General features: G+C 43.0%; 1 protein-coding gene across 2 annotated transcripts; it reads left to right on the top strand.

The window, feature by feature from the left end:
• Nucleotides 1–417: 417 nt before the first annotated feature.
• Nucleotides 418–23,124, top strand: EI24 (EI24 autophagy associated transmembrane protein). Of its 2 annotated transcripts, none has more exons than XM_081171819.1 (11): nucleotides 418–575; nucleotides 7,405–7,552; nucleotides 11,087–11,232; nucleotides 12,056–12,116; nucleotides 14,131–14,197; nucleotides 15,365–15,489; nucleotides 16,359–16,478; nucleotides 17,769–17,880; nucleotides 18,682–18,793; nucleotides 20,094–20,168; nucleotides 21,400–23,124. In XM_081171819.1, the coding sequence occupies exons 2-11, from the start codon at nucleotides 7,511–7,513 to the stop codon at nucleotides 21,563–21,565; spliced, it is 1,026 nt and encodes a 341-aa protein (XP_081027945.1). In that variant the 5' UTR covers nucleotides 418–575; nucleotides 7,405–7,510; the 3' UTR covers nucleotides 21,566–23,124. The 2 variants fall into 2 exon arrangements, with proteins under 2 accessions (XP_081027945.1, XP_081027946.1); XM_081171820.1 differs by lacking the exon at nucleotides 418–575 and adding an exon at nucleotides 2,996–3,152.
• The last annotated feature ends 452 nt before the right edge of the window (nucleotides 23,125–23,576 follow it).

The raw sequence follows: 23,576 nt of genomic DNA, 5'->3' as shown, positions 1-23,576 counted from the left end.
AATCACCTAGCCCTACTCAGAGGTAGGTTAAGAGCACAATCTTGTGCATGCCTACTCGGAAGTAAGTTCCATTAACGGGGAACTACCTCCCCCATCCCGGTAAGTGTAGGATTACAGCCTAAACGGAGGATTTTCCCCACCCCAACCGGTCTTTTCAGGCATGCTAAAATGGAAGGTTTGGGCACTGATAGCAATTGTGGAAGCATCCGCGGTAGACGGTGCTCGCTCTCGATCTATGCAGAGAACCCGGCGCTGCGATGGGATCCCGGATGCGTTGGGGGGGACAACACACGGAAGAATTCTCATTGGACGCCGAGAAAGCGGAGAAGGACCCATTAGATTGAACTACAGCTCCCAGATTGCTCTCCGCGGCCACTCAAGGCTCTGTAAAAGTGACACAACCCTCCTGTTATGCAAAGCAAAGGAAGGCTCGGAACTACGTTTCCCAGAGGGCACCGGCTGTGTACAAAGATGTCCCTGGCCTTGGAAAGGGGATCTGTTTGTACAGAACAGAACGGCAGAGACTGACAGGTGTGCGGACACCTGGATGAGGTCTGTTTGGAGAGCCTCCGGAGGTAAGTTTGGACCTGGAGAAAGAGGGGCTGTAAATAACGGGGGCTCGGTTTGCATAGTATCCGGTTCTAAGGGAGGAAAACTGACGGGTCTTTTCGTTTTCAGTTTTTGGTGGAAGCAAAAGCAGGGCGCGGGTTTTACGCATTACAGCTGTGCTAGAGAATCTTGCGCATATGCATGGTGGAATATAAACTCTGTTTGTTTTCGTACTGGTGATTACAGACCCTCTAAGTGTCCCTATTTTCCAGGGACATCGCTGATTTACAGAAGCTGTCCCAGTTTCTGATTTGATCTCGGAATGTCCCATTTTTCCTTAGGATGTCCCTATTTTCATTGGAGAAATGTTGGAGGGTTATCTGAAGTTATCCAACCCCTGAGCCGTCTGAAGGCAATTCTGTATAGATTTTTTAAAAAATGTTTAATGTTTTATTGTGTTTTTATATATGTTCAGAGCTGCCCAGAGTGGCTGGGGAAACCCAGTAAGATGTGTGGGGTATAAATAGTAAAATTATCATTAAGGAATGGGATGTCCCTATTTTCATCGGAGAAATGTTAAAGGGTATGTGATTATATATAAACTAATTTACATGGGGATAAGCACCCCTGAACACAGTGAGCTTTACTTCTCAGTAAACACAGAAGTATATTGTTAGGTATAATCCAACTCAAGATTGATTGTGCCCCCCCCTTTTAAAAAAAAAATAGTGGATGAAGTTAAAACAGTGCTGCAAAAAACTAATGGTATATCTTGTCACACATGTGGACAATGAAAAATGTTATTCATTTAGTACTGCTAAGAAAATATGATATGCTCCTGTTGTGAAATGGATGTATCAGATAAAGAAACTTAATAAAGATTTAACAAGTAAAATGCAAATGGTTGCAGGTTCAGTTTCCGGAATCTCCCAGCTAGGGCTGGAAGAGACCCTTGCCTGAAAGAACTGAGAGCTGCTGCCAGTCGGTGTCGACAATATTGGGTTTCCATTATTCCTAAGTATCTTTGTTATACCTGAATACTATGCAAGAGAAGCTACTTAAACAAGTGATAAACATTGCAGATCTAGGCGCCACAACTTCTAAAATTTCCTTCTTCTCTGACACAGATTCCCTGCTGGTTTTCAGACTGTGTTGTAGGAAACCATAGGATTTCTCAAAAACTTTTAAGGATTTTTTTCAGTAAGGAAGATCAGTAATAAGAGACAAGCTTCCCTGAAAGGCTCCAACAACCTGCAGCCATAAGAAAATCTTAAGTGTTGGGGGGGGGGGTGTGTGTTGTGTATGTGTGACTATTTTGCTCACACAAGTTTCTGGTGAAACCCAATAGGCCCTGTAAGTACCGTGAGCTCTAATTTGCATCCCAGAATGTATTTCAGTCTCCTCTACAATATTTTTGGGGAACTGGGGCTCCATAGCAGACAAGTTGGTGCTGTAGAGATTTCCTAAATGTTAAGAAAGGCTGAAAACCACTGGTATATTCCAGGAGGGGTACAATTCAATAGTGCCTCACCAAAAGCTGAACTGTTGAAATGCATATACAGTACGCTTGTGTGCGGAATTGGGATTTTAATCCACTTTTTTGTGATGACTCTGAGATGACGGATGGGTTGGTATTCCTGTTTAACATGGAACAAAATATTGGCCTGTGTATTTCCTCTGTCCATGGATTGAAATGTTTTCAGGAGAGCATTGGTGCAAGTACATGTTTACTCAGAAGTCCAGCCGAGTTCAAATGGGTCTTATTCGCTGAGGCAGCAGCGCTGTGCAGCCTTGATAGAAAGTGCTGTTGACTTCAACTGCTTAGTACTTGAGTTAATATTGACTTTTATTTATTTTCTACAAAGGGGAGGCAACCGAATAATGCAGAGGCTGTGTGTGTGTGTGTGTGTGTGTGTGTGTGTGTGTGTGTGTGTTTTCTCCAGACTGGAAACATCGTAGGATTGCAAGCCACCTGATTATTAATTTCCCTGTCACCTTTTTACAAATATTTACCACAGCTTTCAAAATAAAAGGGCAATGTAGTTCTCAGGTTTGGCTTGTTGGCACGGGGCGGAGGAATAAATATTTCAACAGGGCGAACCATATGCATGTGTGTTTTAAGACAACCTGTAAAAAAGAGCACAGCAAAAAGCAAACGAGCCACACATTGCGATGCTCTTAATTTTTATTTTCATTTGTCAAAGCAGGTCTGTGAGAGACTGAGCAGGGGCGTCTCCATAGCAACGCTGCATTCCCCCCCCCCCCGTCCTCTGAGGAGCTTCCCGCTTCCGTCTCCTCCTCCTTTACTGCGCTTGCTCTTTACCTCGGGGAAAGGAGTGGGGGTGAGAATCCGCGGAAGGGCGCATGCGCGTCTCCGTCAAACCCAAGCCGGCCGTCTCGCTCCTTGTAATCCGGAGAGAGAGGCAGGGGGGCGGGAGGGGGTGCCCGGTGCGCTGCGCCTGCGCAGTGGCTTCCCGGTCGGCGCTGCCCAAGGAGCTTGTTATTCAGCTCAGTCAGCCTTTTCTGGCGGCCGGGGCAGCTGCTTGTCAATTGCCTGGGTCGGGTCAGCCGCCGCCGCCACGGACCCCGAGCGCCCTAGGCCGGCAAGTATCGAAGACCCCGTATATGTGTGTGTGTGTGGCTTGCGACACACCTTTACCCTCCTCCGCCTCCCCTTCTAATTCCCTCTTCTGGGGCTCCCCCCTCCCCGGTCCCTCTTTTCCTAGTTGCAAGCCTAGATTGGGGACCCTCGATCCGGTTCCTCCATGCCTGCCTCCTACCCACCCAGCAATATCCTCCCACCATTTCCCTTTTGGGCAACCTCACACCTTTTTCCTATTCATAATTTTAATCATAATAATTTTATTATTTATACCCCGCCCCTCTGGGGTATAATAAATTACCTTGTTCTCAGAAACACTCTCTCTAATAATTGCATGCAGTTGTGACCGGCAGTTGTGACCCTTCTTTTCGCTTGCTTTAATAACATAATACCACCCTTTTTATTTGTGCTCGCCACCCCATCTCTTCTCCCTGGTCTGCAATACATAACCTCAGATCTTTCCCCATATATAAACCTTACACTCCTCCTCCAGTTTGTTGCTCTGGCACCTTCTCTCTGTTTGCTCTGACAGGCATCCTTCTGTCTTTTTCTGCTTTGGAGGACCACAAGACACACACCCTTCAAACCTTTTGTTTCTATTCCCATGTACACCCAAACCCTTTAAATCTTGCATCTGTCCCTGCAATTCAGCACCGCTGCACCCAGTTCTCCTTGTCTGCTGTGCTTGAGCTGCCCCTTTTCTCTCTAACTAATTTAGCTTCGTCGCTGGACTCTTACCCTCTTTTTGCATCATCCCCACACTCCATTCCCATCTTTTTCTGGGTGTAACTGAGATCAATTCTCTGTTGAAGTGTGCAGCTTTATTTTCTCATGAAATGACCTAAATTGCCATTTTGAGGTGGAGCGGCTGTTCCTTGGCAGACAGGTGCTAAAGGTGGAAGATGGGGTGCATATCACTGCTGATTGTTTTACGATTTTCTGAAACTAGCACTTGTGTATTTGTATATATTGTATAATTTATAAGTGCCACCCTCCACCACATGGTTCCAGAGTGGCCTATTTGCCCTGTGTGAAATCTGAGCGTCTGACAGCAGCAATGAGACTGAGTGCAATCCTAACCATATATACTTAGAAGTAAGTCCTGTTGAAATCAGTGGGACTTACTCCCAGGTAAGGGTGGCTAGGATTTTAGCCTGAACCAGGAAGTCCCTAGTTCAAGTATTGCCACAGCCACAAATTTGCTACATGGGCTTGGTTCTCTCAGCCCATCATGGTTAATATGGGGAAAATAATACTAATCTACAAGACAGGGCTAATGTAAGGATTACTAAGAAACTTTCTTCAGGGTTTTTTTTAAAGTGTGATATTAATGCTCACTATTATCATTAAATTGAAGTGTAGCTTTAATATTGTAGGTAGTGTTGTGTACATTATTTTAACTGGAGCACTCAGCAACTTGCTAGGAACAGCACAAATTCTTTTTTGGCAAGAGGATGAATGGATAGTGAGATCAACACAGTAATTTTGTTCTCAAGTAGGATGATTCAGTGAGCTGTGCTTGCATACTGTAGTCCCTAGGGTGGTGTTAGGCAGTATTTCATATACCAGAGATGGACAAACACTTGTTTCAGACTGAATAGCTTTTGTTAGGAAGAGTTAATGCCCATTAGTGAGGACCTGTGAGACCCTATAATACATAATTATGCTTTGCATCTAACTATCAAAGCTCCTTGCAGTGGTGAGAAAGTAGTGCCATCCTTGTTTAAAATATGAACAAGCTGGGGCTTAATTTGGAAGGGATTTTAGTTGCTATTCAATATGTGCGTGTTCAGAACTATGCTCACAACTTCATGGAATTGCTGTATATGTATGGGACGCTAAGGCCAAATTTATACTGCTCATTTTAAACCAGTTTGAAATGGGTGTAATGAACCCAGATTCTCCAGTGGGGTTGTGGGAACAGTAGTTTTATGAGAATGAAAAACTTATTTGCTAACAGATTCTTTGTACCTTCACAGAACTATGCTTCCCATAGGCTCTGGATGGGAGCCTTCAGCTAACTGTGTGTAAAACTGATTTCAGTCTGTAGTAGTGCAGACATAACCTAAAGAAAAACTTTCTAATGACATAGAGGTTCTATATCTACAGTGGTGCCTCGCAAGACGAAAATAATCCGTTCCGCGAGTCTCTTCGTCTAGCGGTTTTTTCGTCTTGCGAAGCAACCCTATTAGCGGCTTAGCGCTATTAGCGGCTTAGCGGCTTAGCGGCTTAGCGGCTAAAAGGCTATTAGCGGCTTAGAAAAAGGGGGGGGGAGCGAAAAAAAATCGGAATACTCGCAAGACGTTTTCGTCTTGCGAAGCAAGCCCATAGGGAAATTCGTCTTGCGAAGCAGCTCAAAAACGGAAAACCCTTTCATCTAGCGGGTTTTCCGCCTTGCGAGGCATTCGTCTTGCGGGGCACCACTGTAATTGTTCACTTTGGAGTGACTGCGCCATTAGTGTGGTCTAACTAGTCTAAACCTGTGCTGAGCAAATGAAACACAAAAGAAAGCACACACACACATTCTGCTCTGAACAGGAACGTGTGCTTTCTTGACACTCCTAATTACCTTTTGCTGAACGCTGGAGGCAAAATGTGTATATGAAGGCATATATTAATACGGAACTTGAGAATCCAGTGCAAGACTAGGAACAATATGATTTTGTTCAAGATGAGTCACAAATAGTTTCTTTATAAATGCCAGTTTGCTTTTCTATTTTCTTTATCTACAAAAATTGCTAAGTAGAATCATTTCACTGATAGAGATCACGTTAGTTGTGATTTTAAAAATGGTATAACTTGCTAGAATGGTGGCTCTTATTTACTTGAACTACAGTGGAACTACAACATTTCACACAGAGCTGATCTGACTCTTTAGGTAATTCTTGAATTGACGGTATTTCCAGTGATTTCAGAAGCCTGGTAGTTTTTCATTATGCCAAACCACACAAATTATAGTTTGAAAACAATGTTTTCTGATGCTAGCTTTCCAGCCAACCCCAAAAAATGGTTTGTCAATTCAGATACCACACTAAAATACATTTGACAAAGCATTGTTAACCATGTTTGGATGCCTGAATTCAGCCTTAGTCTAAATATTTAAAAATGCATTTATTCACAGTTAGCCCAGATTACATTTCCAGCGGTGCTCCTCTGTCCGCTCCCCCCCCCTGATTCACTGTCTGCTGTCTAAATGTAGATTGTAGATTACTTGGGGCAGAGAGCTTTCTTTTTTTCTTTACACTATTTTGTCAAGTGAGATGTACAGTGAGCATACTGTGTGAAGAAGCAGCACAAGGAGCTTACAACACTGACAACTTAGAACCTTACATTTTATTCAAATTTCATGCGCACTAGAATAAATTGCTTAGCCATTTTGAATATGGAAGACTTTTATTTCCTTTTAAGTGTTCGCTAATTGCAGACATCAGTTTATCATTTGTTGGCTTCAGGTTTATTTTCCTCGAAGAGCCTTCTCCGTTGTGTAATGGGATCGCTATACGCTTTGCCACCTTCTGCACTCACAATAAATATTCTTCATGGTTAGGTTTGGTCACTATTTTAGTCTTAAAAGTGCAAGGACATTTATGAAGCATTGCTTTGTTTTATATTATGTGTGTAATTTCATAGCTGAGAAAGCGGAGATTCAGAATAAGTATGTGAAATACACGTTTTAGGGTGTGTCTGTTTTGTGACTCTTTACTTCCCTGCCTCCTTGGAACATATTTATTATTTTTTGGGTGACGGGAAAGAGTGATGTAGAGATAAAGGGAGATTTGGAGAGTTAGGTTAAAGAACGCAAATGGTTTGGACTGGTTTAGCATGTGGAGGAGGGAACTGCATGTAGGCATTAGTTCCCCACCTATGATGGAAACCACCTCCTGAAATTCTGCCAACATGCTTCACATCACATCACCCCACATCCAAACCACAACAGCTGAATGCTTGGGCAGTGTGTGAATGCCCAATTACTTGTGGTTGTTACGGCAGCTGGAATGTTTTGCAGAATCTTTGACATTATTACTTGAGTGTAGGTTGCAAGCAGCAAAGTTAGAAATTATCTCAGAACTTCATACAAAACAGGCATCTCATTATCACTGATATAGTCTTGGGAGTTGGAACACTTTTAAACATCCGTTATGCACTGCAGCTGAGAATGATTCAAATGAATGCAACTGTTTTATTTATAATCAATCACAAATGTGTTTTGTTTCTTTAGTAATGGCAATCTCTGCTTTTCTCTCTTCTGTAAGGCTCGACCAGTTTCCCACCTCTTCACAATGAGACAGTTCTGGCTTCACTTCTTCCCTTCACCCTGTAGTTGATAGTTCTAGATGTGGAGGCAATGCTGGAGTAGAGATGGCAGACAGTGTCAAGATCTTCCTTAATGATCTCATCAGGGTAAGTGTTTCCTTTTTATTATGACCATCTATTTTTAAAGTGTGTTTATAGGCTAAAATTGGGGCATGGGAGGCGCTGTGGGTTAAACCACAGAGCCTAGGACTTGCCGATCAGAAGGTCAGCGGTTCGAATCCCCGTGACGGGGTGAGCTCCTGTTGCGCGGTCGCTGCTCCTGCCAACCTAGCAATTCGAAAGCACATCAAGTGCAAGTAGATAAATAGGTACAGCTCCAGCGGGAAGGTAAACGGTGTTTCTGTGCGCTGCTCTGGCTCGCCAGAAGTGGCTTAGTCATGCTGGCCACATGACCCGGAAGCTGTACGCTGGCTCCCTCGGCCAATAAAGTGAGATGAGCGTCGCGACCCCAGAGTCGGTCTCGACTGGACCTAACGGTCAGGGGTCCCTTTCTTTACCTATAGGCTAAAATTAGATTTCAAGTATTTCCAGTTGGATATTAAGATTTGTGGATTCTAGTTTTCTAAGGTGCCAAGGAAGCCTCTTTCTCTCAGACAGCAAAAGCAAGGAGAGGGCTCAGAGCCTCCGGGGCTATTTCCATCTGGAGTTGCATTTTCAGTGGGCAATCAATGTGATGGTAGAGTAAAATCATTCTCAAAGCAAATTTCCTTGGGGTCTGATTATGAAGAGCTATGCGACCTGATAATAGGATCGTTCATACCGCCATGGTATGGTGCTATAAGATTAAGCTATCTGGTGTACCCTTCCCCCTCTTACATGCTCTACTTATTTAGTTCCTAGTTTGTGGCAAACCATACGTCTGAACTGGGAAACTGGTTTACACTTGCCCTCAGAATCTGATAGTGGAAACCTGGTTTGAAAATCAAGAGCAAACCACAGTGTAATACACAGTGTAATACACCCCTCCAGATATTGCTGGTCTCCAACTCCCATCTCTAACCTTTGGCTTGTGGAAGATGGGCGGGCATGAATTTGAAGCTTCATTTTGCTTTTTCCAATCTTGTCTCCAATTATGGTGATTACATTTACCTTGTTGATCAAGCATCTTTGGTTCCTTTCCACTTGATTCAATCAGCTTTCCCATCTTCCTCTACACCACTGCCATACTCCATGACTATTATCTATGCTTTCTAGGTTTTCTTTTGTCTGTACTCTTATTTCACACTTTGCAACAACCAAATATGCTTCACACTGACCTTCCTGAATTTCATCTTGATATAGTTACAGTGGTGCCTCGCAAGACGAAAATAATCCGTTCCGCGAGTCTCTTCGTCTAGCGGTTTTTTCGTCTTGCGAAGCAACCCTATTAGTGGTTTAGCGGATTAGCGCTATTAGCAGTTTAGCGGTTTAGCGGCCATTAGCGGCTTAGCGGCTTAGCGGCTTAGCGGCTAAAAGGCTATTAGCGGCTTAGCGGCTTAGAAAAGGGGGGGGGAGCGAAAAAAATCGCAAGACTTGCAAGACGTTTTTGTCTTGCGAAGCAAGCCCATAGGGAAATTCGTCTTGCGAAGCACATCGAAAAACGGAAAACCCTTTCGTCTAGCGGGTTTTTCGTCTTGCGAGGCATTCGTCTTGTGGGGCACCACTGTATCTCTGTGCAGCATTCTGCTACCAGTATTAATCCCCTTGCCAGCTATTTTGATCTCATTTAACCACTCCTCCATTGGTTTTTTGTTTCGTTTTTTGCATCCAGTCTATGCTTTCTGCTCTTATTTGGGAACTTCTAAAGGCAGCGTTTTGTAGGCCATTAAGAGTTCTGTACTGTAACACTTTACACACGTTTGCGGGTGTTGATCCCAAAGCTAGTTGTCGATGGTTCAGGTATTGCCTAGGTTGATTCTGCTAAACTAATACAACTACCTTTGCAGGAAAACAAGAACTAACTCTAAACCCCTTTGCATAGGATGTACCTCTTGAGCGGCTTCCTAGTTTGGCACTATCATTCCCACTGGCAGGGAGATTTTGAAATGCTCATAAATAGCTCTTCATGCTTCTGTCACAGCTTATCTTTCACCCCTCATTTTCCATCAAGCCCTTTCTTTCATCCTCTGCTCTTTATTCATTCTACAATCCCTTATTCTTAAAACCAGCTCTGCCTCTTACTCTTGGAACTCCTTCCCAGACAATGCCCACAATACTGTTTCAGTTTCTATCCACAGATCTGTTCTTAATAGCAGATTCTTCTCTCTCACAGTCCTAAGCATTCTAGATTTTTTACTCCCCCCCCCCTTTGTTGATTTCCCTACCCTCTCACATCACGGTCTTGCAACCCAATCATGTGCATCTTTTCTCAAAAGGAAGGCCTACCTAATTTAATCAGACTTAAGGACTTGGCTACATTAGTAAAGAAAAAGCGTTTTATATGTGTTATAACACTGTGCAGTCTGGCCTGCCATAAGGTCTGAGGGACGGTGAACTGGCCCCCTCCTTAAAAAGTTTGCTGACCCCTGGACTACACAAATCTTTGAAGGAGTAATAGTTTGCCAAAAGAGAAAACAAACTACCCTCTGATGTCATTTTCTCTGAGTCCCTGGAACATTTAATCATTTTATTCTAGGTCACTGGGTAGTTAATACTAGGTGTTGCTCATGGATTGACCTTTGGCTAAAATTGAGAGTGCTGGAGCTCCTGCTTGGCTAGAAAGCCACTGGCAGACATCCAGGCTTGTCTTTTGAGAAAATGTTAGAAGGAAAAAGAACATGTAATGCAAGTATCTGAGTTGTCCCAAACACTTGAGCTGTGGTTTGCTGCATAGTACAATGGACTATGTGTGTACATTGATTCCATTATTGCAGTATGCATCTGTAAGGTTTGGCATTAGGCTTGTCATACAGCATCCTAAAAACAAAATCTGTCTTACGTTGTCATGTTTCTAGACCTCTAGGCTTGGAAAATATGTTCGAAAATGTGTAGATAATGTTTGACTGAAGTTTCAGAAATCCAGCAGGCGTTGCAATAGGCTTTCCAGTAGCTGGAGTTGCTTATTTCTGTGTAAATTCTCATGGTTTAGTTGTCCCACTCGAAGTAGGTTTCCCTGAGTAAACCTTCATTTCAGACTCTTTTTTCCTCTACTGGAATTTGGTTAATAAGATAGGAAGAGGGTATGGCTCATCTTTGAGCTGGCAGAACAAGTGAGTCTTTCCCTTTCTTCTTCCTAAATTCATCCTGTAGTTCATAAATCAGAGTTTTCACAAGGTTATTGATCTGTATTTAATCTGTAAAACTCACCTATTAATTTTTCCCTCCATAGTTTCCCCCAAAATTACTGAATTTGAACCTGATTACAGTTGTACCTTGGAAGTTAAATGGAATCCGTTCTGGAAGTCCGTTCGACTTCCAGAATGTTTGGAAACCAAGGCGCAGCTTCTGATTGGCTGCAGGAAGCTCCTACAGCCAATCAGAAGCCGTGTAACCCGCACCAGAAGTTTGGGTTCCAAAGAATGTTCGCAAACCGGAACAATCACTTCCAAGTTTGCTGCATTCGGGAGCCAAAACGTTCGAGTCGCAAGCCATTTGACTTCCAAGATATGACTGTATTTTGTCTCTCTCTGCCTCTTTGTATAGGGAATTAAAGACTCCATATGGGGGATCTGGACAATCTCCAAGTTGGATGCTCGAATCCAGCAGAAAAGGGAAGAGCAGCGAAAAAGAAGAGCAAGCAGTGTGCTTGCCCAGCGAAGAGCACAGAGTGAAGAGAGGAAGCAGGAGAAGTGAGTTTGGGAGGGTTTGGAGTTTGATCACGCTCCAACTTTCAATATACAAAGATAAGAAATATTTAACAAATCAAAGTAGGAATGCCTGGAAATATATGATAACGGCACTGTGGGATATATAGAAGTTGGAACCGTGTATTTTATACACGCAGATCCCACTTACCAAACACAATGTTTTCCATGGAGATCATTTGTTAGGTGAGTGTTTGCATAACAAGTCTGTGATTTCCATTATTTCCTATGGAAATATTTCTAAGCCCCCCTCGCCGCTTTTTCAGTGGTTTCTTCCTGAAGCGGCTGCAACCAAAGGAAAAAAACCAATTTGCCCTATCTCTCCTGCTCTCCGATTCACCCAATCCCTATCCCCACCTTCATGGTTTCTGCCTGAACATTACTGCAAGGGAAAAAACACAGAAGGAAGAAAACTGGCTGTTCAGATAAGTGTATAGCGAGACTTGGGCATAATGAATGGATAAGTGAATTTTTGGGTAGTGAGTGTGTGGATAGCAGGACCTGTGTGTATTTCTAAATATGGTGGGCTTTTGGGAAAAGAGAATTAAAAAGTAGATTTATTGTTCTACTCGGAAATGGGTGTCCTGGTGGTCTCCCATCCACGGAACTGATCTGGTCCACATCTGCTCAGTTTCAGCATCTAAAGTTATCAAACCAACCACTAGGTTGTAGATAAGTGGGAATTTGACAAGAGTAATTTAAGGTATTTATTCTGGTTTTTTCCCTGGTTGAGAGAGGCTTGGGCAGAATGTACATTCACATTGTCACTTGTCAGAAGCTCTCACACATTCCCCTTGTTTCTCTCTAGTGAGCCCCGGATAGTAAGCCGAATAGTTCAGTGTTGTGCGTGGAATGGCGGTGTATTCTGGGTTAGTATATTTTTGTTGTTTTAAACATCTGAACATCATTGAAATGATTGTGTACATGTTTGCTGGCTTGCATGCAGGAATCTTGCAAATCCAGGAGCAAACCAATAAGTGACTTAAATCTTCCGTGTTAGATTGGTTTGCCAATGTTTTACTATCTCAAATCAGATTTTATTTTTTCAGAGGGTTCCTGAAAAAGGGATTTGGATATGCGGCCTACTTAATTCTTCTGCTGCTTTGTTGCCAGTAATCATTGCCAGCTGCCTTCTGGCCTGCCCACAAAATGTCTGTGAGCCACCGGAATGTCTAGACTTACATTTTTTGGGGAATCGTTGCCTTCATAAACCAGTCCTTTCATTTGTGAGCCTATTTCTCAAACCTCAAAAACTTCTGCACATTCAGATCTAGAAGTGGTCTTGGGCAGAACACCACTGAACTGAATTGTGTGTTAGAACCAGCTGAGTCTTCTGACCTTGTGGTTAGTATAATGGATGTTCACAGCCTTGATTACAATATTATTTATTGTGGGTTTTAAATTTCCATTTAGAGTGTGTCTTGGCTGGTGAAGTTTTAGTATGGAAGCACTAAAAAGGAACCCATCTAATATGGATTTTGGCTGTATTTAGAGGAAAAGTCAGAACGATGCCCCTGGTGCTCTTTGTTTTAATAGAGCTTCTAGCTCTTTCTCTGCTGTGTGCATGCAGACATATTAAAGTGCATAGGCAATGCAAGCTTAAGTGATCAGGGGGCAGAATTTGGGGACCATGGCAACAACCATTCCCCCCTCCCATGGCGGCCGTCTCTGTAACTGCCTCTCCTTAAACAGGGGTGGGGAACCTTTTGGCTCTTTCCAGAAGTTGCTGAATTACAACTCCCATCATCCCTGGCCATTGGTTACACTTGTTGGGGCAGATAGGAGTTGTAGTTCAGTAACTTCTGGAAGGCCAAAAGTTCCCTGCAACTTCCTTAACAACAACAACAGAGTTGTTCAAGGTGCTTCAGATCCCAAAATTAGCCAATATGATTCCCTCCAGATGTTTAGCACTACAAGGTCCATCAGGCCCAGTCTGTATTGGCCAGAGATGATAGGAGAGTTGTAGTCTAAATCTGGATTGCACCAGATGAAAAGTCTACTGTAGGTTCCATGTCTGGTTCTTCCTTGATAGTTAGGCTGCAGTGTTGATGGTCTAGCTTTATGCACCTCCATCTGTGTCGTTCATAATTCAGAGCAGATTAGCATATGCCTGTAGAATTCCCAACGTCTGTCGCTTTATCTTGTTTCCCACATACATAGAGATGCTAGTGCAAGGGATAACTTTCTGATAGTGTTTGCTAAGGTGCATGGGCAATACCTTTTGTGTGTCTTCTTGTACACCTGTCTGTATGTGGGGAAGAATAATACACACCTGGAGGAAACTGTAGACTTTGAAAGGGTAAACTAATTTGCAAATATACCGTATTTGCCTGAATATAAGCTTCACTTTTTTCCCAAATTCCGACCACCCAAAGTTAAAGCGTGGCTTAAATTTGCGACCTTACAAAAATTCGCGACCTTACAAAAACGATATCGCTTGAAACAGACATATGGTAAAATGGAACAAAAAAAATGTTTTCTTGCTGATTTGCGAGCTTGAGACTGTTCATTTGCCATTTATAGGTGTGAGTGCCTGCGGAATTGTAGCAATTAAATAGCGATTTGTGATTTTAGTGACTGTACAATAACTTTTGTAGATTTTCAAGACTGAAGGCTTAAATTGACACCAAGTTACAATTCTACCAACTGCAGCAATTTTCAGCCTGTAACCCAATTTTAAGGGAGTGGCTTATATTCGGGCATTTTCTTTTTTTCTCCCCCCCCCCCTTGAATTTTAAAGGTGCGGCTTATTTGCGGGTGCAGCTTATATTCAGGCCAATACGGTACTGGAGATTTCAGAATTATGGCTAAATTGTAGAACGGAGCGTGTCTGTACAAACATGTTAAACTGTACTGATTTCCTTCTTTCCTTCTTCTTCTTAGCTTAGTCTCCTCTTGTTCTATCAGGTATTTATACCTGTACTTCAGTCAGCCACAGCACAAATAATCGGTAAGTATTAGAAGTGCCTTTTATTAGCTGCACCTGGTATGACAACTTTAACTGTTGACCATAGTAGTTCAGGCACTGGTGACTTCAATATTGAATTACTGCAATGCCCTCAGTGTGGGGCTTCCCTGGTGCTTGACCTAGAAACTTCAGTTGGTGCAGAAGGCTGCAGCATGCTTGCTGATGGGAGTGAGACCCTATCAGCATATATCCTCTGCTCAGAGATCTGCTGTGGTTGCCTATTGTTATCAGGCTTTCCTGTACAGTTCATTGGTGCCTGCTTAAAACATTCTTGTTTAGGCAAGCCTATCCTGGCAAGTAGGGGCGCGGGTGGCGCTGTGGGTTAAACCACAGAGCCTAGGACTTGCTGTTCAGAAGGTCAGCTGTTCGAATCCCCGCGACAGGGTGAGCTCCCGTTGCTCGGTCCCTGCTCCTGCCAACCTAGCAGTTCGAAAGCACATCAAAGTGCAAGTAGATAAATAGGTACCGCTCCGGCGGGAAGGTGAACGGCGTTTCCGTGCGCTGCTCTGGTTCGCCAGAAGCGGCTTAGTCATGCTGGCCACATGACCCGGAAGCTGTACGCTGGCTCCCTCGGCCAATAAAGTGAGATGAGCGCTGCAACCCCAGAGTCTGTCACGACTGGACCCAATTTACCTTTACCTATCCTGGCAAGTAAATGTTCATATGTTTTTTATCTGTTTTTTACTGTTAAATTTAGTTGCCTTTAAATGTTTTAAACAGTTTTATTGATAATTTTAACATTTCTTGTAAATCCGTTGGAGGTTTCGCTACAATCAAGTTGTGTTATATAAATAAATTTCCTTAAATAAATAAAAAAACTGCCAGGAGACAATTGCTTGCATCTTGGTTAGCCAGTCATCAACTCATGGCAACATGAACCGTGTGCCTGAGGGACCTTGAACTTGTTTCAGCTACTAGCCCTGCATGCCAAACCTCTTTGGAAACTGATGGGAATCTTCAAAAATAATTGGGAACCTGGTATACAGGGGTCTGCCATTCAAAAGCGGGCTGGGTGGGAACTGCTAGCTTTTGCCATCTCCTTCAGTGCACCTAAAGTAGCTTTTTGGCTCCTGTCACAAGCCTTGTAGAATTCACAGTACTTTGGTCCCAGACATTGGGTGGCTGATTTTTTATCTTTGTCTCTGGAAGGTGACCCCTCCTTACACGGTGATGTCTGGTCCTGGCTGGAATTTATCCTCACCTCCATCTTCAGTGCCCTTTGGGTTCTTCCCCTCTTTGTGCTGAGTAAAGTTGTCAATGCCATCTGGTTTCAGGTAGGTGACCTTGCCAGGAAGATATTATTCCCTTTTGTGCAATGCTTATCAATTGATGATTTCAGTGCTTGTCTCACCAACACCAAAATCTTGTACTAATTTATTCAGAAATAAGAACACTGTATTCAGTGGTGCTTATTCTCTAGTAAGTGTGTTTAGGATTGTAGCTTAAGGGTGTATCTCATTTATCTGGTCCATATCTATTTATATCTGTATATCCACACACACAAATGCATGCAATCAGACACACTTGGATATGCACACATACATCCAGTATTTTTAAGGCCGCTCCCCCTAAGTCTGGTGTCCCAGCTTGGTCCCCTTTCGGGGTGCATATTGCAAATTCAGCAGTATGTAAAGTGAAAATGGATACATGTCTGATTATGTACAGATGATGTGCACCTCATGATTGGTTGTGAGCGGCCTGGAGGAGGGTGGGATCTCATCAGTTTCCAAAGCGGAACAAAGTAAAGTGATGGTATTAGGAGAAGTCTATTACTGCTCTTGCTGCCACCTGTTTTGAGTGGTTTATTGAAAGCTTTCATATTTCATTTCATTTCATTTTTTAAGGATGGGAAACAGCACCTTGGAAGTTAAAGCAGCTGTGTTAAAATGCAGGACAGTAACAAATGCTACTGACTCTTACCTTAGGCAGAACATGAATGAAATCCTTGGTTTTCTGATGAGATATTCTGTGTTTTCTTTTAAAACAAACAACTACAGATGTTTTACCCAAGATGGATTATATTTACTATGCCTGTTTTGTTCCTTATACAAGCTGTATTGTGGTGACAGTGGTCCTATGTAGTGAGAGGGTTAAATCTTGCCTTAAGAAATCAGTTTTGCAAAAACATTTCCCTGTGTTTCAGGACATTGCTGATCTGGCTTTCGAGGTGTCGGGAAGAAAGCCCCAGCCTTTCCCCAGCGTCAGTAAAATCATTGCTGACATGCTGTTTAATCTCTTACTGCAAGCTCTTTTCCTCATCCAGGTAAGAGCAAGGAAGGCCTGGCATCTCTTTACAACAACCCAGTTACTTAGTACCATCAGTATATGCAAATGTCTGGCAAATTTAAGACTAAATAGAACTTTTATTCTCGGTAATAGAGGAACTCGCAGGTGGAGAATACTTTTGTTTTTATGAATCTTTTATTTGTAAAGGGAATATTTGTATGAGTTAATGCTTTATAGTTCTTTTATAGCTGCACTGTATCTTTGTATTTTTGTCCTTCCAGGCAGTGAAGCTTTATGGTTTACATTTTTGATTCTTTGTTTCTTTTCTTTTTGTTAGATTTGTGTTGTTGTTGTTAATAAAATAAAATAATAGCAAGGAAGGCCTGGACTCTGGCTGCACAGACACTTAACAGAATACAGTGGTGCCTCGCAAGACGAAAAGAATCCGTTCTGTGATTCTCTTCGTCTAGCGGTTTTTTCGTCTTGTGAAGCAAGCCCATTGACGGATTAGTGGATTAGCGCTATTAGCGGCTTTTAGCGGCTTATCTGCTGATCGGATCAGCTGATAAGCGGCTTAGCGGCTTAGAAAAAGGGGGGGAAGGGAAAAAACCAGCAGGAACTCGCAAGACATTGTCGTCTTGCAAAGCAAGCCCATAGGAGATTCGTTTTGCGAGTTTTCCATCTTGCGAGGCATTTGTCTTGCGGGGCACCACTGTAGTAAAAAAATGGACCTGAATATCACCTAGGCCTTGTACATCCACACTGTACATGTAAAGTATATTTATACCACTTTTCACAGACCTGACTTCTCCCAAGCATCATGGGAACTGTAGTTTATCCCTCACGAAGCCGACAGTTCCCAGGATTGCGGGGGGGGGGGGGAGCCATATGCTTTAAATGAATAGTGTGGATGTGAACTATGAGGCAAAACCTGGCATCAATCAGGCTTTCAAGAGACCAAACTGTGCATTCAGACCATGAAGTACCTAAAGTAGAAAGCTGCTCAGGAAGCTGCAGGCAGGTAAAATATTTCCAGGTGACTCAAAGGTGTGAACTGAGTACCTCTCCTGCCACGCTGCTGTAACCTCTTAAGAATGATTACTTCAGCAGCTGTTGCCTCGCAGGAATGATGGTTAAACTTTAGTTGTGCCCAAATAATAAAGAGTGTATGGGTGGCAGTTAATGGATGAGAGAAGCAAAAGCTTCTAGTCCCTTCATTTTTTGCTTTTTTGGGGCTGAATGATGGTGCTTCTGTTGTGATTGGAAGGCACCTGCTTTGCAGATAAGAATGCCTCTTTTTAAGTTGATTCCTTCTTGCCTTCTGCAGGGAATGATTGTAAGCCTGTTTCCCATCGATATCATTGGCCAGTTAATTAGCCTGCTTCATATGTCGCTGCTCTACTCACTCTACTGCTTTGAGTATCGTTGGTTTAACAAAGGTAAGTGCTTCTTTTTGCTTCCTTATTCAAAAAGCTGAGTTTTCTTTAAAGCTTTGGGCCGGTCCATACATATTTACCTTTCTTTTGTGCCTGGGGTCTCCGTGGCAATTGAGGGTGACTTATATGGCAGAGTCTCAGCATCAGCCCTCGAGACTTATGACACTGCCATGGGAGCTTTTAGCGCAATCCATCCATCCCATGTGCTTAATGGATATAAATGTTACCGCCACAGATGAGATCTTGATCATCTATGAACTGTCCCTCTGGTGGTGTGTCTAGGATGTTGGGGTCAGGTCAAGGTCAGGTTCATTTCTCTGCTGCTCTGCAGAGCAGATTGGGAAAGACGTTGAGAATGTTGCTGTATTTCAGTCTAATCTGCTTCACTGGGTTATTGTGAGTTTCTAAAAATGTCACTCTGAACTTTATGGAGGAATGCAGTGTGTGTGTGTGTGTGTGTGTGTGTGTGTGTGTGTGAGAGAGAGAGAGAGAGAGAGAGAGAGAGAGAGAGAGAGAACTTATCCAGAAGTAATCCCTGCAAATTCAGTGATTCCTTAGTAAGCATGCCCCAGCTGTGTGCTGGCAAAAGACCATACCACAATGTATGACCCAAGTTTTTGGCATCTTTGTGAAACTCCCATTTGTTGCGAAACACTGTGAGTTCGACTGCTCAAGCTTGCAAATGGTGTTTGAGGGGCTTCCACCCTTTTGATGTTGTTGCAGAGAGATCTTGGAATGTGAAATCCAGTATCTATGTGTCTTTGCCTTCTTTTAACACTTTGTGATTGGCTTTTGTCATGTCAGGAATTGAAATGCATCAACGATTATCCAACATTGAAAGAAACTGGCCTTATTACTTTGGATTTGGCTTACCACTGGCCTTCCTCACTGCAATGCAGTCTTCTTACATTATCAGGTGATTTGTTTGGATATATTTTCTTTGGATATTACAGCAGGCAAATGTAGAATCAAATGTACACAAGATAAAGCAGTGGGACAGGAAGGGAAGGTGTGGGGTTAAAGCAGCCACCCCCGACCTGGTGCCCTCAAGATACTTTTGAATCCAACTTGCATCATACATGACTATTGACTATGCCGGCAGGGTCTGATGGGAGTGGTAGTTCAATAACTATCTAGGGGGCACCAGTTTGGGGGAAACTGACTAGTGCAAGTAATATTGCGTGAATGATAAGAAAACAGGATAGATGGTACTGGCGTGGGGCAGGGAGATAAGGTGTAAAGACAATTTTTGAGTCTAGGGCAGGCATCCCCAAACTCGGCACTCCAGCTGTTTTGGGACTGCAATTCCCATCATCCCTGACCACTGGTCCTGTTAGCTAGGGATGATGGGAGTTGTAGTCCCAAAACTGCTGGAGGGCAGAGTTTGGGGATACCTGGTCTAGGGGTACAGCCAAGATCTGTTTCCCCCCATGCAACATCTGGAAAATAGATACCCTCTTTCTAGAATGTTATTCCCCTTTACCACACAGCATGCTAATGAACAAGTAGACTATAAGAATAAGATTTGTTTTAAAGAGGACTTCAAAACTTTCACAGAAATTCTGATCCACCTGTGTCTTGGGCCAAGACCACACAGATGTAGTGCTGAGATCCATGGATTTGTGCAGAGGTTGGCATCCAGCTGTTGCACCTACCCTTTGTAGTGGTGTATTGAGTAGCATCAGCATAAATAGGGGGCCAGGCACTTGCCTGGGGTAGGAGTGTACTGAGCATGAAACTCTCTTAAGCGCTTTGCATTAGTGCAGTGGACTGCAAGGTGTGAGTGAATGATTAATAGTGGTGGTTCGAGTAGGATTAGTGCCTCTTAATTGTTTTCTCAAATTGGTGTTGGTGAATACTGAGTGTGGGAAAAGATCTTGATGTCTGACCAATTTTATTATTGGATTTCTTAACATTAAAAAGGGCTGCAGCAAAACGTGGCAAGGAAAATGATTAGACTCGCTTGTGCGATAAGAATTTGCCCCGAATCTGCGTTCGCATTTGTCTCGCCTCCGCTACCCAATTCTGCAATATACTTGTGTTCAACTTGCGCAATGTTATTTGTTCGTAGGTTGACTTTCACAGATCTATAGAGATACCCCTAGCAGTAGTTCTGTAAACATTGCTGCTGTATCTTGTGCCAATAGGCGCATATGTGTGAACAGAAACCATCTCATAATAAGAATGCTCTGATTAATTTATTATTTCTTTTCCAGTGGCTGTCTGTTCTCCATTCTTTTTCCTCTGTTTATCATCAGCGCCAATGAAGCAAAGACACCAGGGAAAGCATAGTATGTATTCTCTCTTCCTGTATGAAATGATGGAAAATAAGTCTAAGCAGTTGGCTATGAAATCTGTTCAATTCTTCATGCTGCTAACTGCTTCTTGCCATCTTTGTGATTTAGTTTACCCCTCTGTTGGTGAACTAGATAACTTTGGGAGCCCTGACTGCAAGTTTAACATTCTTAGTATTCCTGATGGGTGGTGTGGGGTGTGCTTGCTATTTGACCAGCAGAAACTGGAGTGTTGAGTGGGGAGAGAGAGAGAGAGAGAGAGAGAGAGAGTGTCAAAAGAGGCATTTATCTTCTGTGTAGAGTAACTGGGACAGAGTTAAGATTCCCAGAATGACTACAGGTGCCACTTGCAGAGACGACTTTTGTGGAACGCTGAAAGTTGAATCTCAATAAAGCAAATTACATGTTGCTGAAGACACTATCCTATCTAATGCATACTGTAGTGTATACAGTTGCTCCCAACTGTGCTTGGCTACGAAGATATTTAAACCCTGAATGTCCTACAGTCTGCTTATAAAATACTTATAAAATGCCCTTAGGCTGTGTTATGGCCCTTAGAGCGCACACACATAGGCATATTTTGTATGTTTTGTGTTGTGAACCGCCCTGTGGTCTTCAGATGAAGGACAGTATGCAAATTAATGAAATAAATAGTTTTGAAAGTAGGGCTGCAGAAAGTTAAGTGCAAAAGGAGCACGTGCACCTGCATATAAGATTTCTGAGCCTAAGCAATTGCACTCAAAGGACATAATTTCAGTGCTAGGTCCCCTTAGAACAGGGCTGAGAAACCTTTTTTTTTTCCAGCTGAGGGCTGCATTCCCTTAGGGCCAGTTTTCCAGAGGCCACATACCAGAGACAAAAGTGGGTGGAACAAAGTATGTGATTCTTTCTTCTGCTTAGCGGAGCTTCATTCCAGCTATGCAAAATACAGAGGATTCTATGCATGTCTATGTACACGCACACATGCACTCTCACTCCAGGCAAGCAAGAGTCATCGCAGTCCAAGGACACATGCCAGGCATGCAAAAGCACTAGAGTGTGGGCCAGGGTGAGTGAGGGGTGTGGCTTGGGGAAGGAGTGGCCTGAAGAGACGCAAATGAATTGTGCTGTTTTTTCATTAACTGATGCAAGGCAGAACTCGTGCAGTGAAAGGTCAGAGTGCTCCAATCTTCTTTTGGACCAGAAAGCCTTTGGCTGGGAGCTAATAGCCATTTCCCTTGTGTTCCAGCCACTTCCAGCTGCGCCTCTTTTCCTTGGTGGTCTTCCTCAGCAACAGACTCTTTCACAAGACGGTTTACCTTCAGTCTAGCCTGAGCAACTCTGCTTCAGCCGATCGACTTCAGCCCTCTCCACACTCATCACCTGCCAGACAAAAGGCTGCTTTGGCGCACTGAACCATAACCAAAGCAGGGGGGGGGGGAAGAGTACTGTTCCTGGCTGCTGTATACATGGTCCTTTGGTGCAGGGGAGGGCACTCAGTGTTCTGCCAAGGGGCTTGTGCATCCTCCCCCCCTCCCATCATTGTTGTGAGCCCCAGTTGAACACCAGCTCTGTGTCACACTGAGCGTGTGGAGTAAAATATTGGGGTGGGGAGGGAAGGGAGCAGTAGAGCCTGGGCTTTTTAAACACCTTTTGTGAGTTTTTCCGAAAGCAAGGTTCTTTGCTTGTTTTCACGGCATGCAATGAACCTGTGTCTATACTGGTTGGTGTTTTTTGTTTGTTTGTTTGTTTTGTTTTTGATACTTCTCCACCTGACCCTGTGCCATTTCCCCCTCCTGATGAATGATTTTTTTGTAATGCATATTTTGTCGTAGCTTTGTGATAACGCTGATGGGGTCTTTACGGTGAGCCTCACCAGGAGTGTTTGGGTTTTCTCAATGATCGTAGTTCTTTGTATTGCATATAACTCAGGTCAGGATTTTGTAATCCCTGTTGTGCTGAAATGAAAAGTGGATCATGTAGTTCTAGGTTCAAGATCAAGACGCAGAGTAGGAGGATTCCGCCCTCTTTTTTTTCTTTTTTGGTATTTGGTGACATCTGTACAGTTCTTTCTGCCAACTGACACACTTTGGTGGTGTCACTTTAAAGGACCTTGATGAGTGCCACTCAAACTGTTTTATGCTGGAAGGGATCTGCTTTGATGGATGAAACAAATTCCTAACCTTAGCAGCAGAATGTATGGATTTTTTTTTAAAAAAAACCTACATCCTTGGAGCTCCCCCACCCCCAAAAAACTTCTGAACTTTCAAAGGGAAAATATGAAAAGTGTACGGGTAAGTTCAGGCACTGAAATGGAAACATGTTAAATCTGTGGCTGGGGTTGTAAAAATTGCAGTGTAATATTTTGTTAATGGAAAGAGGTAGATGTGTGTAAAAATTAGTGTCTTTATAGATCTTGGTGGTGTTTGATGGCAAAAACCACAATGGCAGTTCCAAAGGATATCCACGAAAAACAAGAGAACTCTTTTTCCTACAGCACTTCTGTACAGGGTTTCAAGAGGTGTCACTATCTTGTTAAATCTAGGTATGGTGGGTGTGCATTTGCAGCAAAAAGACTTCAAGTCACGGTTAAGAGGCCTCCAGCTCATATGCAACCTGCCTGATCTGCAATTGTTGTCCCTGCCAAGTCAGAATGATGTATGCCGAAGAGCTCCTGTGTGGTTGTAGTTGCAGCTGAAACTAACTGCTAGTCAGCTCAGGATATGTGATATTTGTATGTATCCGTCTGTCTGTGTGTACATATGTAACTGTGTATACACAAAGGAAGCGCAAATGATCCTGATTTTAGACAGTGTTTCTCATGCATGTCAAGACTTCTGTAGGGCCGAAAACTATGAAATTCAAAAGAGCCCTTTGGTTTTTGCAGAACTGAGGTCAGTCTACAGATAAACCTTTTCTCTAGTATTTTCACACTGAAATATTAAATTAAAATGCAAAAAACTCAACAACCTTACACGACCTTGAATTGATTTTGTGATTGAATTTTGAAGCTAATTTCATTGTGGTGCTGATACAGGGGAGAACTTGGAGTTGCACTCACTGCCAATTTCTGTATATTTTGGAAAGTTGCATTTGGATACCTTTGAACATATTGGGTTGTATCCAGTTAAGTACTACTCATAGTAGACCCATTGAAATTAATGAATCTAAGTTTGGCATGCCCATTAACTTCAACTAGTCTACGCTGAGTAGGACTAGTACTGGAAACAACCCATTTTGAATTATAGTTCCCGAGATCAAGGAAGGAACAGGTTTTCATTTATTCTTGGATATATAATTGTACCTTGAAAGTATAATGGAATCCGTTCCGGAAGTCTGTTCGATTTCCAAAACATTCAAAAAGTAAAGCAGAAGCTCCTGCAGCCAACTGGAAGCCCCGTCAGATGTTCGGCTTCCAAAAGAACA

The sequence above is a fragment of the Podarcis bocagei genome (genome assembly GCF_964188305.1).
Source record: "Podarcis bocagei genome assembly, chromosome: 15".
NCBI lineage: Eukaryota > Metazoa > Chordata > Lepidosauria > Squamata > Lacertidae > Podarcis > Podarcis bocagei.
This window is presented reverse-complemented; position numbering and strand designations above follow the sequence as displayed.

Excerpts from the sequence above, each read along its gene's own strand:
- EI24 (XM_081171819.1), top strand. The coding sequence starts at position 7,511 with ATGGCAGACAGTGTCAAGATCTTCCTTAATGATCTCATCAGG. Across the intron at positions 16,479-17,768 it reads AAGCTCTTTTCCTCATCCAG|GGAATGATTGTAAGCCTGTT; the intron begins GTAAGAGCAAGG and ends TGCCTTCTGCAG. Across the intron at positions 20,169-21,399 it reads AAGACACCAGGGAAAGCATA|CCACTTCCAGCTGCGCCTCT; the intron begins GTATGTATTCTC and ends CTTGTGTTCCAG.